This window comes from Idiotropiscis lumnitzeri, chromosome 12 (genome assembly GCF_059441095.1).
Source record: "Idiotropiscis lumnitzeri isolate Australia: NSW breed Sydney's pygmy pipehorse chromosome 12, RoL_Ilum_1.0, whole genome shotgun sequence".
Taxonomy (NCBI): Eukaryota; Metazoa; Chordata; class Actinopteri; order Syngnathiformes; family Syngnathidae; genus Idiotropiscis; species Idiotropiscis lumnitzeri.
Window position 1 is genome coordinate 22126909 of NC_142402.1, and position 16420 is coordinate 22143328.

General features: G+C 52.3%; 2 protein-coding genes across 2 annotated transcripts; one reads left to right on the top strand and one right to left on the bottom strand.

Moving 5' to 3' along the window:
- Positions 1-767: 767 nt before the first annotated feature.
- lamc2 (laminin, gamma 2) lies at positions 768-9322 on the top strand. The gene is made up of 21 exons (XM_088310963.1): positions 768-914; positions 2683-2856; positions 3070-3187; positions 3310-3425; positions 3486-3617; positions 3689-3878; positions 4503-4615; positions 4679-5059; positions 5136-5369; positions 5449-5588; positions 5674-5830; positions 5923-6128; positions 6346-6425; positions 6497-6634; positions 6718-6862; positions 7219-7368; positions 7770-7884; positions 7971-8167; positions 8251-8400; positions 8464-8563; positions 8647-9322. Exons 1-21 carry the CDS (start codon positions 857-859, stop codon positions 8898-8900), a joined length of 3348 nt encoding a protein of 1115 aa, XP_088167089.1. The 5' UTR covers positions 768-856; the 3' UTR covers positions 8901-9322.
- Positions 9323-11042: 1720 nt separating this feature from the next.
- On the bottom strand, positions 11043-15838 carry nmnat2 (nicotinamide nucleotide adenylyltransferase 2). The gene is made up of 11 exons (XM_088310964.1): positions 15631-15838; positions 14931-15019; positions 14779-14846; positions 14622-14700; positions 14331-14457; positions 14190-14270; positions 14084-14128; positions 13886-13962; positions 12973-13074; positions 12830-12897; positions 11043-11768 (listed from the first exon to the last, which is right to left on the bottom strand). Exons 1-11 carry the CDS (start codon positions 15713-15715, stop codon positions 11666-11668), a joined length of 924 nt encoding a protein of 307 aa, XP_088167090.1. The 5' UTR covers positions 15716-15838; the 3' UTR covers positions 11043-11665.
- Positions 15839-16420: the final 582 nt, after the last annotated feature.

Genomic DNA, 16420 nt, shown 5'->3' on the forward strand with positions numbered 1-16420 from the left:
AAAGTGGTCATGTCATTCCCCTCCAGACTTTCCTCCGTGCAGCTCTTGACGGGAAACGAGACAACGCATCTCATCCGCCTCTGCGGCTTTGCCACCGAGGAGCTTTTTTCAACCTCAGAGATCGGAGAGCATGCCCCAGTGCCCAGCGACTGCTCGTTCATCGAAAAGCTCTTTGAAGTCTTTTTTTAGCGACTCACAAAGTCCGAGAGGTGGTCAGGTGTGCCCCATCTCCACCAAACGCGGCGTTGATGGCGCACTGCTTCCCCTTCGGAATTTGTTGGTCATGGTGTCGATAAATTCCTCCCACTTTGGACTTTTCATCTCGGCCACTGCCAACTTTGCCAGCCGCTTGCCGTCTCTGGAATCTCACGGGCCGGTAAGACCCGATAAGAGGACATCCAGCCAGTGTCCACCACGACAGACGCGGAGATCGCTCGCTAAATCAGGAGCTTAGCCTTTGCCTCAACAACGGAGGCGCAGATGCGGCCCACTTGGACTCAAAGTCCCTCCTCGCCCACCTTTCGCGGCGCAAAGACAAAGTTTTGACAGAAGTTGAAACTCCTGACATATCCTTCGTCTATTTCATGTTTGCTTTTCACGTCTGAGTCAGTCCAGGTTGGAAAGGAACTCTTTGTGCTCACGCCGACATGTTGGGGAGTTGAAGGTGCTGTAAAAGTCGAGAACAACGCCCAGCACACACTCATGCCAGCACACGCGTACGTGTGTGTGTGTGTGTCTGGTTGGCGTGTCCTGACATGCTGCGGACACTCTCTTACACACACGCACACACACGTTTTAAAAGCAGAAGGTTTGTGACTTTGAGGACGATTTGAAGGCGCGGTGTGAAGAAGTCGAAATGAGGATTTCATTCTGCGCATTTTTCTTTGCGCTTGGTGTCGTCACGGCGGCCGAAAGTAAGTTCATTTCTTTCCTTTTACCATAATGACAACAGCCAAGCCGCTATTTTTTGTTTGGTCGGATTACAACTTGACCCTTGACCTTTCAACTCACTTATCTTGCTGTTGCGAGCACACCGCCTTTGTTGTCGTACTTTCAACGGCACATGTCACTTGACGTTACTTCCGTGTGCATTTTGAGCCATAATGTGATCTTCAACTCACCCCCGTGTCCAAATTTTGGACACTTCAAGAAGATCCTGCCAGCGTTTTTTTTCACTTGACTCACAGTTAGCGTCGTATTCCGAGTTAACCTAGATGGCCACTTGACCCTATTTTGCCGGTCCGCCCTCCGTCCGTGACCTTCCGTCCTTCTAAAAATAACCGTCCTTCTCGGGTAAGCCTTTTAAAGCGCTGCCGTTTGGACTTTTTACCCGTACAAAAGAAAAAAGTCGCTATGGGAGAGAAGCGAACGACAGCGGTTTCCTAATTCCTTCTTGGGCTTCCAATCTTGAAGGCAGACCTGTCACCTGAGCCCAGCCAACAAGGAGGTGGGGGGGGGATGACATGAATGAAGGGCCCTCATCAATATTAATACCCAAAACACAGCACTTACTTTGCTCCAGTCACAGTCAATATTCTTAAATGGCGTCAACCAATCATAGACTGCGTTTAACAACACATCCCAAAACGCCTTCTTGAGTATGTCGACGCCGCAGCCGTTTTGGATGTGGCAAAGTGAAGCGAATTGTGAGGACGCTCCTTGGAGACGTGTCATCAAGCAAGACCTACGCACTGGATTTATACCGGATAATTGCTTTTGATTGCATTCAGTTCGGAATATCATTTGCCGAGTTGATGTCTAATACAAAAGCCACATTCAATATGGCGGATGTGCTGACGTATCGCTTCGACTAGAACACCCGTTTCAACCCAGGTGTGTGCTGTAAACTCTCAAAGAAAAAAATAATTCAAGAAACCTGATCTTCATTGCAGATGTGGGAATAGTTTGTGGTTCCCTTGGATTCTTTTCTAATTAGTGGCGATAAATAAATGTAATATGTGCCTCCTCGCTTGCTGTACACCGACGCGCCTCGACAGGGCAAAGAGAAGGAAAAGAAAGGAAACATGTTGCCCAATGTGCAAAACCTGCCATCAATAGTCAGCTTCTGAAAATATTACAATGATCGGATTTCGTTCCATTTGGTCACTTGGACGGATTGCCCCTCTCTCTCTGCTAGTTAACGTAGCGCCCCCAGTACGCGCAATCAAGGTAAACATCGTAAAGGTAGACAGTCAGAAAGTGGAGAGTAAAAGTAGATGACAGAGTTTATGTTGTAGAAAAAAATGAAGAGCAGTGAAAGACTAAACTCAGGACAAGTTGCCAGCATCAAGAATACTCAAAGAAATTCAAGGAGTCCAATTTGAGCGGCGCAACCCGTCATGTAAGTAAAACCTCCCCCCCAGAGTCTTCGAAGAAGCGACTGGCCACGGAGCTTGGCGGTTCGGCGCTCTCCACTTTTGAGCCACCGTCGCGCAACGGTAGCACACGTTCCAGTCCCGAGCGGGTGGACGCCACTCACTGCAATAATCGCCATCAATTACATCCGCAGTATTATTGGCTCCCACTTTTCAGTCAACACAACTGCTCTTGCTGATTTTGTCCACCGGAGGGCGCACTTGAAATTGGCGCCTCCTCACGATTTGACGCCTCACACGACTGGTGTTGAAAAATGTCAGTCAATGTCACTAAGACTGGCGTGTTTTGTTTGGTGTTTTTTGCCAGACCTGCTATGCGAGTGCAACGGGCGCTCGGACAGGTGCGTGCGCGACGCTTGGGGTGTTCGCTGCGCCGACTGCTCGGGAAACAGCCAAGGTCGGCGGTGCGAGCGCTGCAAAGACGGCTTCTACCAACAGGGGGCGACTCTGGGCTGCACGCCGTGTGGCTGCCACCCTGCAGGTGAGCTCAACTTGAGCTACCTCTTTGGGACCCTCCAAAAAAACTACAATAAAATACAAGACAACTTTATTTATATAACAAAAACCTTTCATACAGTGTCATAAAAATTAGCAGGAAATTCGAACACAAATCAAGAAACTTATAAAGACGTACACGGTAGATATCAGAAGAACAGCGACAGTCTCGAGTGAATGATCCCTGGTGTTCTTCCAGGCTCTGTGAGCAGCGGCTGCGACAGCAGGGGGCGCTGTGCCTGCAGAGAAGGAGTCTCTGGAACCAAGTGTGACCTCTGCCCCCAAGGGCCGATCGGACCCCAAGGATGCTCACCGAGGTGAACACCAAAACATGACATGACATTTCGCCGAAAAAAAATGCCACCGAATAATTCACCACCGGCTGTATTCTTCTTTTTCTACTCGTTGCTCTCGTTGTCGCTCCGGTTCTTGTTTGCAGACGACGACCCAGACAGGATTCTGGGAGTGCCTTCTGTTTCTGTTACGGTCACAGCAGCCAATGTTCTCCCCAGTCGACGTACAGCATCCACAACCTGTCGTCCACCTTTGAGCACGGTAGGCTTTCACAATGAAAGCGAAGCCCGTCGAGAGGCGACTGACGGGTTCCGTCTGCAGGTCCGGACGGTTGGAAGGCGGCAACCTCTCACGGTCTGACGCCAGCGGATGTTCACTCCCGCTGGTCCCCCAAGTACAAGGACATGGAGGTGATCTCCAGAAGCAGTCTGCCGGTTTACTTGTACGCGCCAGGTGCGGACCGACGCCGACCCCGTGCACCTCCTGACACTTGCTGGACCTCACGAAGTTTGTCTTTTGCGCAGCCTCTTACCTGGGGAACAAGTTGCTGAGTTACGGTCACAACTTGTCCTTCTCGCTGCGTCTGGACCGCGGCATTCGACACCCGTCCGTTAACGACGTCATCCTGGAAGGTTCCGGTCATCGGGTGTCGGCCTCGCTGGGCGACCTGCGCTCCGTTGTTCCCTGCGGACAGAAGATCAACTACACCTTCAGGTCACAATTCTGCCGACTCGGTCGGGTTGCAGGGAGAAGCGGGAACATTCCAGGCAGTCCAGCAAGTAGAAACAAAGCAAGAATCTGCGGCGCTCGCGTCGTTGAGTCATGACTCGCGGCACTTTGGAGACTTTTACATCTTAGTCGTTTTTCATCTTCTTCTTTCGTTTCCAAGAGTCTCAATCAAACGTAGCCGCGGGGGAAAAAAATTGTAGAGACCGTCATGTTTTCCATTTTCATGTGTGGTGACACTGAAAGTGAATCAAGGGGCGAACGTGGAATGCCTAAAAGCTCCGTTCTTGGCAGAACAATGCTGTCGCTATGATGTGAGAATTTTTGAAGTCATTTTCTAGTTTTGAGGAAGCTTGCGCAGCAAATGAAGTCAGCGCCCGGCTGTTTTTTCCTTGCCTAGGCTGTGGATTCGGGTCAAAAATGCGCAATCGTTGGCATGCGCAACTCGCCTCGCCTTCGACGCGGCGTCATTTTAAGATGGACGCGGCATCCCGTCCAAGTGCCGCTCGGACTTGCCATTTCCCGATTCCTCGTATGCAAATTGTAATCCCGAGGAAGCGGACGTCAAGCGATTGAGAGATGTTGCGTCGCGTCTCTCTTGTGTGACATCAGGCTGGACGAGCGGCACGGCAGCAGGTGGCGCCCTCAGCTCACCCCGTTCCAGTTCCAGACTCTCCTCCAGAACCTGAGTGCCATCAAGATACGAGCCACCTTTGGAGACCGAGGTGAGCCACGACCCACCGATCCTGGATTGGGCGGTGTTCCGTTCAACCGACGCTTGTCTCTAGGGCGCGGTTACCTTGACAACGTTCAACTGGTCTCGGCCAAGCGAGGGGACGGCGCCCCGGCCCACTGGGTGCGGACCTGCATCTGTCCGCCGGGGTACGAGGGCGACTTCTGCCAGCAATGCTCGGCAGGTTTCAGACGTCCGAGGGCGACGGAAGGCGCGTTTGGCCCTTGCGAGCCGTGCGGCTGCAGGGGCGGCGACTGCGACCCGCAGACGGGCGACTGCTATCCCGCAGACGAGACGCAGACCTGCTCGGACGGCTTCTACTGGGACTTTTGGATTCGACGCTGCGACCCGTGTCCCTGTCCCGAGGGAGTGCCGTGCTCGCTGGTTCCTGGGTCCGCACGACCGCAGTGTCACATCTGTCCACCCGGAACCACAGGTGGGTCCGAGGCTCAGACAAAATGGATGTGGCGTGATGGTAACGTGAGCACGTTTGTCCGCTGGCGTGTGCTCAGGCCTTCGCTGTGACGAGTGTCAGGAAGGTTTTTACGGCTCGCCAGGAGGGGGCGCCGGAGGCTGGCGGCCGTGCCGACCCTGCCGGTGCAACGGCCACATCGACGTCGGAGTGGCGGGAAGTTGCGATGGAAACAGCGGCGAATGTCTCAAGTGTGTCAACAACACAACGGGGCGGCGCTGTGACGTTTGCTTGCCAAACTTTCATCGCCGCAACCCGGACGACGCCTGCCGACGTAAGTGGCCTGAACCGAGCTGCCGCGCGAGTCTCATGTTGATGAAAACGGGAGCGTTTGCTGAATTTGGGCCACGCAGCATGTGACTGCGATCTTCGGGGCTCCGAGTCGGCGCAGTGTGACGACAACGGTCGATGTCGCTGCGGGCCGGGCTTCGAGGGTCCAAAGTGTCGGATGTCGCGCGAGTGCCCCGCCTGTTTCAACGGAGCCAAAGCCAAGGTGAGAGGTGGCCTCGGATCGTTGGCGCACCCCCGGGCCACGCGGTGCTCATCTTTGTCTTAATTTCCGAACGTGCCGCTTGCAGATGAAGGAATTAGCGTTCAAACTTCAGCAATTGGAAGTGCGGAACTCTCAGACGGGCGCTGGACTCAATACCGGCAACGACGGCAACGCGGCGGCTGTGCTGAGTGCGGCCGAGGAGCTGACGGACAACCTGGAGGGTGACGCCGAGCGGCTGGCAGGTGCGATGTCGTCGCGACGTTTGCGTGCAAAGAACATTTCGACTTCCTGTGAGGGCACGCAGCATCAAAGTCCCGCCTGTGATGTGCCTCAGACCTGGAGAAGCGACTGCAGGACAGTCTGAAGTCCATCAGCCGTACTCGTCTGTCCGAGGAGCAGGAGGTCCAAAACGTGGCCGACGCCACCGGTGACATCAAACGACGGCAACGGACTTACGTGGCCAAAGCGGACCAGCTTCAGGATCTAATGGACGACATGAAACGCAAACTGGAGCGGGCCAAGACGGGTCTCCGGTCCGCCGTAAGACCTCACGCCGCGCGGTCACGGTTGTACTATTCACTTGGCACGTTCGGGAACGCGGTTGCTGTCAGGTGACTTGTTTCCAGCGTCAGGCGACCGGATCCGAAGATGAATCGACTCGATCCGCACGTTACGTCTGCAAGTGCGGCGATGCCGACGATGAAGGGATGAGGATTTTCAGCTTCAATCACGCCCATATTTGTGTCTTTCCTGGCAGGAGTTTCCGGCGGGAGATGCGCCTTTGCTTCCAAACCTTCTCCCGACGTTGGCACAGGCGGCAACGAGCTTGGCTGACACGTGTGTACACGGGGCACTCGTCGCTCACGTCTTGCTAAACTCGCAGCTTTCTTCAACTTTGCCTCTGTCAGACATCAGATGAAAGCGGCGGCGGTGGAGCGGAGCGCCAACGAGGCTCTGAGCGACTCGGAGAAAAGTCTGGCGCTGATGCGGAACCTTCTCACCGAGGAGAACAACGTCAAAGACTTGATTGGAGGAGCGAAGACTGCGTGAGTGACCCGTTGATGGCGTCACGCGCCGAACGCCGAGCGGCGTCAGGCTCTTGCGTTGACGGCGTGCGCGTGCTCCGCAGGTACGACGGGATGGCGGCGCGGGCCAAAGCTTTGGAGAACCGGGCGATCGGCGTGGGTGGCGAGGCCATGAAAGAGAGCAACAAGGCCAACGGCATGCTGCAAGACATCAACAAAATGGCCAGAGACGTCCCGCCCGCCCTGACGGTCAGTCGGTGGGGCCGAGCGACGTCCTGATTTTGTCCCTTGCCATCGACCGTCTTGCGAGATTGTCCCAAAAGATGATCCTTCTGTCCCAGATTTGTTCCGATATTCTTTGACCGCTTTCATGTTGTCCTCAGCTGGTGTTTTGCGGGAAGACATTCTTTTTGTGTCAGTACAAACTGGTTGGCGGCGCGTTAAGACGTCAATGGATTTCGTCTGATTTTATTTTGTCGTATCAAGTACCAAAGATAGTCAGGAGAGGCTCAAGCGATCCATTTGATTTTGGTCATTGTTCAACTTTGTTCCGAGAGGTTTTCGCGTTCGTCTGTCGGCGTCTTTGACCTCCTCGTTGCTCTCAGGGGGACGCGGACGCCATGACGGCCAAGCTGGGCCTCCTGAAGAAGGCCGTCGACGGTAACGTGGCAGGCTTCGCGGCGCTGCGGGGCGACATCGGGCGGGACGCGCTGGCTGCCCGGGACCTGCTGGAGCAAGGCAGGAATGCCATGCAGGTACCAAAGCATTTTTGCCATTTCGACAACAACCGACAACCAAAATCAGCCGACTGGCAAAAGGTTTTCTCTCATCATTTCCATCACGTTCGTCCGTCCTGTCCCGTCCTTTTTCCTACAAACTGCGTCACTTCCCCACAGAACACTTGTCCTCTTCGATCCTGTTCTGTTCTGTCCCATCATGCCTTTGGAGCTCCTTTCTTTTCTCATCGGGTGTAGAAGTGCCCAGCTGCAAGTCCTGTCCTGTCCTGTCCTGTCCAATTTGCTACTTGTCGCGTCCCACTGATTGGCGATGTTGCGATGTCATCAACGAAAGGCCTCCGCCCGGGCTTGCTGTTTTATTCTGGACGTTGCCAGGAGGTCGCTTGTGAGCGCCGTGTCATGTCATGTGACCCTCGCAGGACGTGGACGCGCTGACAGGCCGAGTGGACGCCGCCCACGCCGACACCAAGGGGGCGGTGCAGCGCATCAACAGCAACACCAACAAGCTGGACCTCGCCCTCGGTACTCTGAGAGGTAAACAGGAAGTCAGTCAAGCGCCGGCGTGAAGCCGCCCCCATCCGGTCCGTCTTCACCGTCCGCCCCATCTTGGCCGTTGTCAGGCTTTGACCAGCAGATCGTCAACAACCAACGGCAGGCGGACGCCGCCATCAAGCGACTTCCTGCCATCAACGCGACCATTCAACGGGCTGCCATGGACAATGCGGAGACGCGGGCCCTGATGGACGCCGTGTCTGCGGACTCCGACGGGGCCATGGCATCCATCAACCGGCTAGAGAGCCTGATTCCCGGTCTGGAGGTACCGTCGAGCGCAGGATTTACGCGGTCATGAAAGGTGAGCCCCCAAGCTTGGCACAAAGTGACGTGAAACCTTTTACTCAGGGAGCGATCGGGTCCACGCCGCCACTCGGAAGCGATGTCAGCAAATTTAACGACGCTGTCAAGGAGCTGCGGGTTCTGGCAGCCGACGTCGGCGCAGACGTCGGCGGCGAGCTCGATGACGCCCGGAACCTGGAAGCGGATGCCGCGCAGGTGAGAAGTTGACCGCGACCGGTCCAAAAGTGGCGACGGCAAAGTGACGTGTTTGACGCGCAGGCCGGTGACGCCGCCGCCGCCGCACTGACGAACGCCAAGGAGGCCAGAGACGCCGTAGGAAGAATGCTGCGAGACATCGCCGGCGGTTTGGCCGACATCAGTAAGAAATACGCTCAATCTCGTCCGTCGAACTTCCGATCCTTCTTTCTGTCTCTCGATATGTCCGCCATTCTTGTCTCGCAGACCAACCGGCCACGTTGGACCCACGCCGCCTTCAGGAACTGGAGGACTCGGTGGCGGAGGCCCGGCGAAATGTGGAGACGCGTCTGGAACCTCAGCTGAGGGACGCGGCCGAGCGCGAGGCGGCGCAGCGCCGCCTGCTGGCCGTCTTGGACGGGGACATCGGCGCCATCTTGTGGGATATCGCCAACCTGGAGGACATCTTGAATACGGTGCCCGGCGGATGCTTCAACAGCCCCCCCATCGAGAAGGCCTAACGCAGCGCACCCAGACGACGTTACATGGAGGACGCTCCTCCCCCTTTTCGCCGCCATACATATTAAAGCGCTCACACATGGACGTGTCGTCGCCTTCGGGCGCGTGCTCAAGTCGACCTTTTTTACACCGATTGATGATGTTATGGAACACATTTTGAGCTGATTTGCAGCAGCTGTTTTTGAACTTTTTGACTGATCTGTCAATTTCATCTTCTGTCGTTCACAATTTTCGCACCAAACATAGCGAAAGAGAGAAAAAGTTGACGCGATCGATTCAAACGCTACAGACAAAGTAAGGGCTTCTAATGCCAAAAGAATTATTTTTTTTTTTTTTTTACAGAGTTACCTTTTAGAAACCCGCCTTGAGCGACACTGACTCTTGAGCATGGCTGCAGTTGACAATCAGTAGCTCTTTTTTTTTTGTACACTCTGTGAATTGTCATCTTTTCTCACGATCCCGACACGTGTATATTCTCCTTTGGCGCGTGAGGTGGCTCAACTTGTCCGACTTGTGCGGGGTTGCCCTTTCGCTCCCTCATAATTGACGTGAGAAGTCGATATTCATCTCCTAACCTTAATCTTCCACTCAAAAGTTGTGCTGATCTTAATTCCAAGGCAATGCAACACAGCCATCCACAGGGGCGTGCTGGTGGTCATTTACCAGCCAACATTTCACACGCACGAGTTGCGTGAGAGCCTCTTCAACCATGACCCGTTGAAAACTGGCAAAGATAGTCATTTGCTTCCAGTTGATAAATTAAAACGGCAGCCAATGACTTAATGAGCTCAAGTGTTGACAATAGCTTAAGAACGTCAACAGGTTGTTTGGGAACTCAACAAATGGCTCATGTTTGGAATTTCTGCGGAGAAAAATGCTTTTGGAGATGAGTGCCTTCCGCCCGACAGCCAAGACACACACGCACGCGCATCAGCCACGTTTTTTCTTATTTTTCTATTTATAGAACAGGGTGCCAATACCACTTCTGGTGAAATGTGAGCCGATCGAGTGTCACGTGATCAATACGCTCGGCGTGCATTGAATAAAAGACTGCAAATCAATCAACGTTTGTTTTGTGTTGAATTTTATTAAATCGATCAAAGTCATGCCACAAGCACAAGCAGAGAGTGTTCACATGCTGCAAAGTCAACACCAACACTGACAGGCACGCACTTTCACTTTCAGCGATTTGGAGCCTTCACTTCATTTCATTTTTTTTTCCACACGTTGCAAAAAGGGGTCCTTATCAAAAGGCCCATGGGTTCTAAATTCCTCCATTGGAACTGGAATCATCTAACGGGGTCGTATTATGGCCAATGGAGCGGATCCAGTCCACTGGTTGCCTTGGCAACGAAAGCAGGCCTCATCGCCGACACTTTCCGTGTCGTCATCAAACGCACGAAACTAGTGGAAAAGAACGTTGGCTATACGTATATTGCTTGGCTCAGGGAAAAACAAATACATTTCGTGACAACAAGTGTATTTTTTGTTGTTGTTGTTTTTGTTGTTATAGTGTTTGAGTAGTTTCCTAAAAATATATCAACATGCCTAGATGTGCAAATCCAAGTGGAAATGAGTGAATTCTTTCTTGATTCCAAGTTGAAAGCGGTGGTTTTAAAAACACACGAAGAGCCCGCGGCTGTATGCGGACGGGAGCCGACCGTTGCCACGCCAACGATGGCAAACAAACAACGCAACAGGCAGACGAGGCAAAACTTAACTCTCAATGGAAATCGGGATGTTTCATGGTCTGTACATGGCCACACGTCACCTATTTGTTAGAGTTTCTGTCTCCACTCAGCACTAAATGAATATCGAGCCACTTTGAAACGTCCTAATGGATTATGTGAGCTTTTTAAAGTAGTTTTCACTGCGTTCTCAAGCAGCGCTGCAGCAAGAGTGCGCGCGCATTCCAATGACGTCACTTTTGTTTACGAACATGGAAAGGGGTCTCATGGTTGAATTGTATGTGGAGAGGGACGAGGGCAGATCCAACACTAAATCGAGCCAATTTTACGTTAGTAGGAAATGTGCTGTAAAAATAAATAAATAAATAAAAATAACAACCAAAGGGTTCAGTTGCTGTCAAAACAATTGTTGCATTGTTGGACAGAGCAGACCGAGGGAAAAAAAAGCACACTGTGAGGATCAACAGCAACATTATTTGAAGAGAAACCTCTTTCAGGGTTTCCGCTGACATCCAGCAGGAGAGCTGTTGCCACCGATCGCCTTAAGCTAGCGGCAAGCAGCTAGCGGTGGTTAACGTGCTAATTGATGAAAAAAAATGGACGTGGATACACACTGTACAGTTCCTAAGCAGCTGTGGTTCCATGCATCTGCTAACTGGATGAAAAACAGGAAGTGACGCACACACACATGTGCCATTTATCCTCAGTGGACGCCGCTATGTTACACATTTTAAGCAATTTCGTTCCACGTGTTTTTACACTAAACAGGCTAGATGTAGTTTTGAGTTGTGTTTGGTGCAGTACCATATTGTGCCACAGCAAGTGGGGCAGCACTGAGCTCTACTCAAAGACATGCGGCGTAATCAAGAGCAAGAAGAAGAGCAATGAAGGTCCTCCAGAGCAGAGAAACTATTATGCCAGTGCGTATGGTTAAAAGCTCCGTATGTATGTGTTGCTGCGCCGTTTGCGAACGTTTCAAACTGAAGGTGAAACATCAACAAAAATATTTCAGTTGCTTTTCACTGCACTGACATTGTGTCGTGATGCAGCACGGGAAACGTGTTAGTGTAGCGCGGCACCTATCCCGAGGCGTTGATGTAGAGTTGCGTGTTGAGGATGTAGTCGATGACGGGCTGACACAGGTAGTCCACAACATGGCCGTCGCCGTGCTGCAGCGCCAATCTGCGCACAACAACAACAAATCACGTCGTCCGCCTTCAAAATAAAAGCTGACTGCATTCAATTCAACTAAAGTCATCATTCTATCGTTACAAATCGCTACAGTCAATAACGTCCCACTTGTCACTTTGCACTCATTAACTTCAGCGTTGGGCGTTCCATCCCAGGGACGGAAGAGTTTGTCTGTCCGTCGTGGACAGACGGACGCCGGAGAATGTGACGATTTGTGGATTTCATGTGTCCCTTTATTCGCAGATCATTTAGGGCAGGGGTGTCAAACTCCAGTCCTCGAGGGCCGTTGTCCTGCATGTTTTCCATCTCTCCCAGCTGCAACCCACCTGATTCAAATGAGCAGGATACTTATCAGGCTTCTTCAGAGCTTGCTGATGAGCTGATCATTTGAATCAGGTGGGTTGCAGCCGGGAGAGATTGAAAGCATGCAGGAAAGCGGCCCTCCAGGACTGGATCTTGACACCCCTGATTTAGGGTCTTTTCCTTTGAAATTCTGCAGCAAGTGGAACCGGATAGAAGCAATACGTCGACGCAGCCGCCAGATTGGATGTGGCCATTGTATTAGGCAGAGCTGGGCAGTCACGCATGGACGCTTGTTGGGTTTTTATTTTGCCGCAGGGTCGAGGCCGCAACGGTAACGAGATGGCGGGGGACTGACCAACAAAAAAAGGTCGCATGCTCAGCTCTGCAATTAGAAATGAGGAAAATCGACATATAATATTCCGAAAACTGAGTTTGAATGACACAATGCAATGGAAAGCAATCATTCGCAAGGAATCCAGTGAGATTTTGTTTGCTGCCACCTCGCCAGGGAGGAAGCGAATCCGGCGTCTTCCTAATTTGGTTTGGTTGAAAATCTCCACCAATAAGCTGGTAGTGCCCGAAAAGCTTCTCCAATGAGCGTGACGCCGTTCTACAGCGCAAATGAAACATTGTTGGCAACAAGAGCAGTCGTAGGGCCCAAGTACGTCAGTCGCTCATCTTGAATCTCTTTTTCAAAAAAGATGACGGCCGCATTGCCAAACGATCTTGTGAAGATGGAAACGTCTCACCTGCTCTTGGTGGAGCTGACCTGCGCCATGGGATGCTTGCCGTCGTCCTTCACCACCACGATGTTGTCCTGAGAGCAGACGGCAAGTCAAACACGATGCGCCGAACCTGCTCGGAAGCGCGACAAGAAGCGGACCGCGCCGACCTCGAGTTTGCGCAGCACCGCCGACTGCTTCATGATCCGCTCCGTGTCGGCGCCGTCACGTGGAACCACCACCATGCCGAAGTCGCCCACAATCACCTCCATCTGCAAACACGCTCTGCGCTCACTTGATTTGCAAGCTCCGTTTCCGTGGCAACTTCCAAGCCGTCTGATGTGACCCGTTTGCACAAGTTGGCTCACTTTTGCATCATTTCTTTGGGGCGGGGTCAATTGTGACGTCTTTCAATCACTTGAGATTTTTCTCGTCATTTTGGACGCTAAATTAAAAGACAAGTCGACTCAAACTGGTTCCTGCCCAATAATTTGCGCTCTGCACCCCCGCAAGTCGAAACACGGCTTTCGAAAGACGGGTGAGTCGAGAATCAAGGTTGGGTGTGGCCCTCCCCGGGGGGCGTGGCCCTCCCAGGAGGAGCAGGCTTCAATGGATGGCGAGCGGGCGACATCCATTATCGGAGCCGCTTCTCCTCCTCCTCATAGCCATGTTTGGGCAGTAGGCGGGGCTAACACGCAACTGGTTGCCAGCCGATCGCAGGGCAAGCAAGGACGAACAACGATCACACTTAGCGACAATTAGGTCCGTCCAGTCAACATAGCATGCATGTTTTTGGAATGTGGGAGGTAACCAGAATACCCGGAGAAAAGCCACGCAGGCACGGGGACAACATGCAAATTCCACACAGAAAGGCCCGAGCCGGAATCAAACCCACGACTTCTGCACCGTGCCGCTAAAGTGAGAAACACTTTGAGAAATCCCTTTGAAAGTCCCTTTTGCACACTTGTTTGGATTTTTTGCGTGTCGAGCACGGCCAATGCGGAGATGACGGGTGAGGTGTGAAGGTTAGGGGGGAGGGACTGAAGGGGGGGGGGGGGGGTTCAGGGTGACGGGGATGCTCACATCACTGTCCTTCCACAGGCCAGGGATGCAGAAAGATTCCAGAAGGTCACTTCCACACAGGAGCAAGATGCGCAACTCTTCACACCACAGCGGGCGAGGAAGGAAGGAAGGAATGAAGGAAAGACACACCCTCAGTAAAGCAAACATTTTACCGGAGACACACACAGGAAGCGGGCGGACAGCGCCGCTGCCACTCACCGATCTCCTCGTACAACATGGCGGGTCCCAAGTTGGCATTTTCATCTGACGCCGGGAAAATGAAAGTCAGTGACATGCTGTGTGCTGAAGTTGTGCGTCAACTCACCAATGAAGGTCAAGCGTTCCATGTGAGGACGCACGCAGCAAACTTTGGCCAAACTCTCACTCAGCTTCCCCCAAACTTTCACTGCAAGGCACAAATTCCTCCTCATCCTCATGACGTTCACGGGGGCTCAGGCAAACTTACCAGACGTGGGCCTGTGGTTCAAGTTGTTGCGGTTCTGGTAAATGGGCGGAGCCTGTGTGTGTGGCTGACCAATGACGGGAGATGACGACGGCGTGTTGACGTTGGACAAAATGCAGCCCGTCACTCGCTGCCACGACAACGACATCATTTTAGAACAAAAACAAGGACGAGTGTCTGAATTTTGCCACTTGCGACACTTGTTTGAATTTTGGCGTCACGATTGTCAACGCGGTGTGCTCATGTTCTACCGTGGCGCAAAAGCGAGGGAGAATTTCCCCCAAAAAGCGTCACCTTCATCAGGTCTCGGTGATGCTCCAGGACGCTGCAGGTGGTCTGCCAGGTGTCCTGGTAACACTCCCACGGGTCCACCCTGAGGCCACAGGACAGAGAAGACTAGAGAGCAGGCGACGGCGGCGACGGCGGCGTCGCTTGGCATGACCGGACTCACCTGATCCAATCGGACGACTGCACGGCCAGCTGACACATGGTCAGACGATGCCTGCTGGACACCAGGCCCTGACAGACACACAAAGAGCGTGACATCATCGTGGAGGATGTGACATCTTTTGTGCACGTCGAACAAGCGCAACAACAACTCACAGCTTTCCCATACGAGTCGTGCACTGGCGAAATGATCCCGCCGATCACGATGAAACGGCCGCTTTTGTGCAGGTAGTCCCTTGCCTTCTCTGCGTGCGCGTGCACACACACACACACACAAAGAGAAAGTAGGATGCAGTTAGAAACAAACTTAAATCGTGTTTGCAAATAATGTCTTCATGATCTGGCCGGATAAACATTTGAGTACAAAATTCTAGAAGGTCTTCAGTTCAGGCCTGTCCAAATATGCAACATTATTTTTACATCTAATTGTTTTTTTTTATACAAATTCTCTACGAACAATAATTAGAACCTTACTCATTATCATGAGAGCGAGGACAGTTCACATTTTCAATGCTAATTTTCAGAGCTGGGCACTTGACCCTTTTTTGCAGGTCAGTAGAGTTGAGATGATGAGCGAGTTTTTGTAGGCTGCGTCACCACGCGAGTGGGGTTGGGGCTGCACGTATGTGGCGTACGTTTTTCTCAAGGCCTGCCCTGCCTGCCTGCTTGCTTCACGGAAACAAGTCCACACGACGCGAAGGCTACGTTTCAGAACCGGACTGACGGACAGCGCCGAGCCCGACCGAATCAAACAAAAACCTCGACAGCGGCGTGCGTCGTTTATTTGATTTATTTTTTTGCGCCACCAACCCCCCATGGTGACGTCACAACGCGCTATACCCACAAAAGCCCTTACCGAACATATGGATGTGACCCTTGGTGATGGGATTGAAGCTGCCGCACGACAGCAGGATCACGTGACTTTTGCCGGTTTCTGGCATGGTCGCTTCTGCTCGTGGTCCTGGTTCTGACTCTGTGTTGTGTAGTGGCGGCAGACGACGCAGCGCGAGAGGCGAGGTCGTCCAGTCTGCGGCAGGATGCTTGTGGAAGTGACGTTACTGTTTTGACAGCCACGCTGGTCACGTGAACAAGAGGGAGGGCGCGTGAATGTTGTCAAAAAGTTGCTTTTCATTTCGAAGCATTCCTGGAAGAAATGAATGCTGGGTTGTGGAATATTCTTGAATGAAAAGGTTACGCCAATGTGTACTGAAAACAAATTGGAGCGATGTTTACTTGAAAATAACTTTTCCGAGTACATTTTAGAAGGAGATTTTTTCTTGCTTCGGCCTAGTTTATTAAAAAAACAAGCGTCAATTTCCAATTCTATTGTACTCTCTTGATTGATTGGTATTTTCAACTAAGCAAATGACATACGAGCTTTAACTTGCATCTCAAGCATTTTTTTCTCTTCTCATACATGGTCACAAGGGTTCGACTGCAGAACCTTCTGGTCAATAGAGCTCTCCATCACCTGAGCCATTCCACTTCTGCTGTGTGTTTTTACATCGCTGGGGTCAGGCGGTCGCTCCTCGTATCTCCAAAACCACTCGACACCCCAAAACGGCAGCGCATGGCCAAAGAGAGTGCAAGCCATTTTCAACACTTAAGATGAAGCAATCGTTTCAACCAATAAAGCCCACGTGTGA

Coding starts and splice junctions, on each gene's coding strand:
- lamc2 (XM_088310963.1), top strand. CDS start 857: ATGAGGATTTCATTCTGCGCATTTTTCTTTGCGCTTGGTGTCGTCACG. Junction 915..2,682: donor TGTCGTCACGGCGGCCGAAA/GTAAGTTCATTT, acceptor GTTTTTTGCCAG/ACCTGCTATGCGAGTGCAAC. Junction 7,369..7,769: donor AAGGCAGGAATGCCATGCAG/GTACCAAAGCAT, acceptor TGACCCTCGCAG/GACGTGGACGCGCTGACAGG.
- nmnat2 (XM_088310964.1), bottom strand. CDS start 15,715: ATGCCAGAAACCGGCAAAAGTCACGTGATCCTGCTGTCGTGCGGCAGC. Junction 15,020..15,630: donor GGGTCACATCCATATGTTCG/GTAAGGGCTTTT, acceptor ACGCGCACGCAG/AGAAGGCAAGGGACTACCTG. Junction 14,458..14,621: donor ATCACCGAGACCTGATGAAG/GTGACGCTTTTT, acceptor TTGTCGTGGCAG/CGAGTGACGGGCTGCATTTT.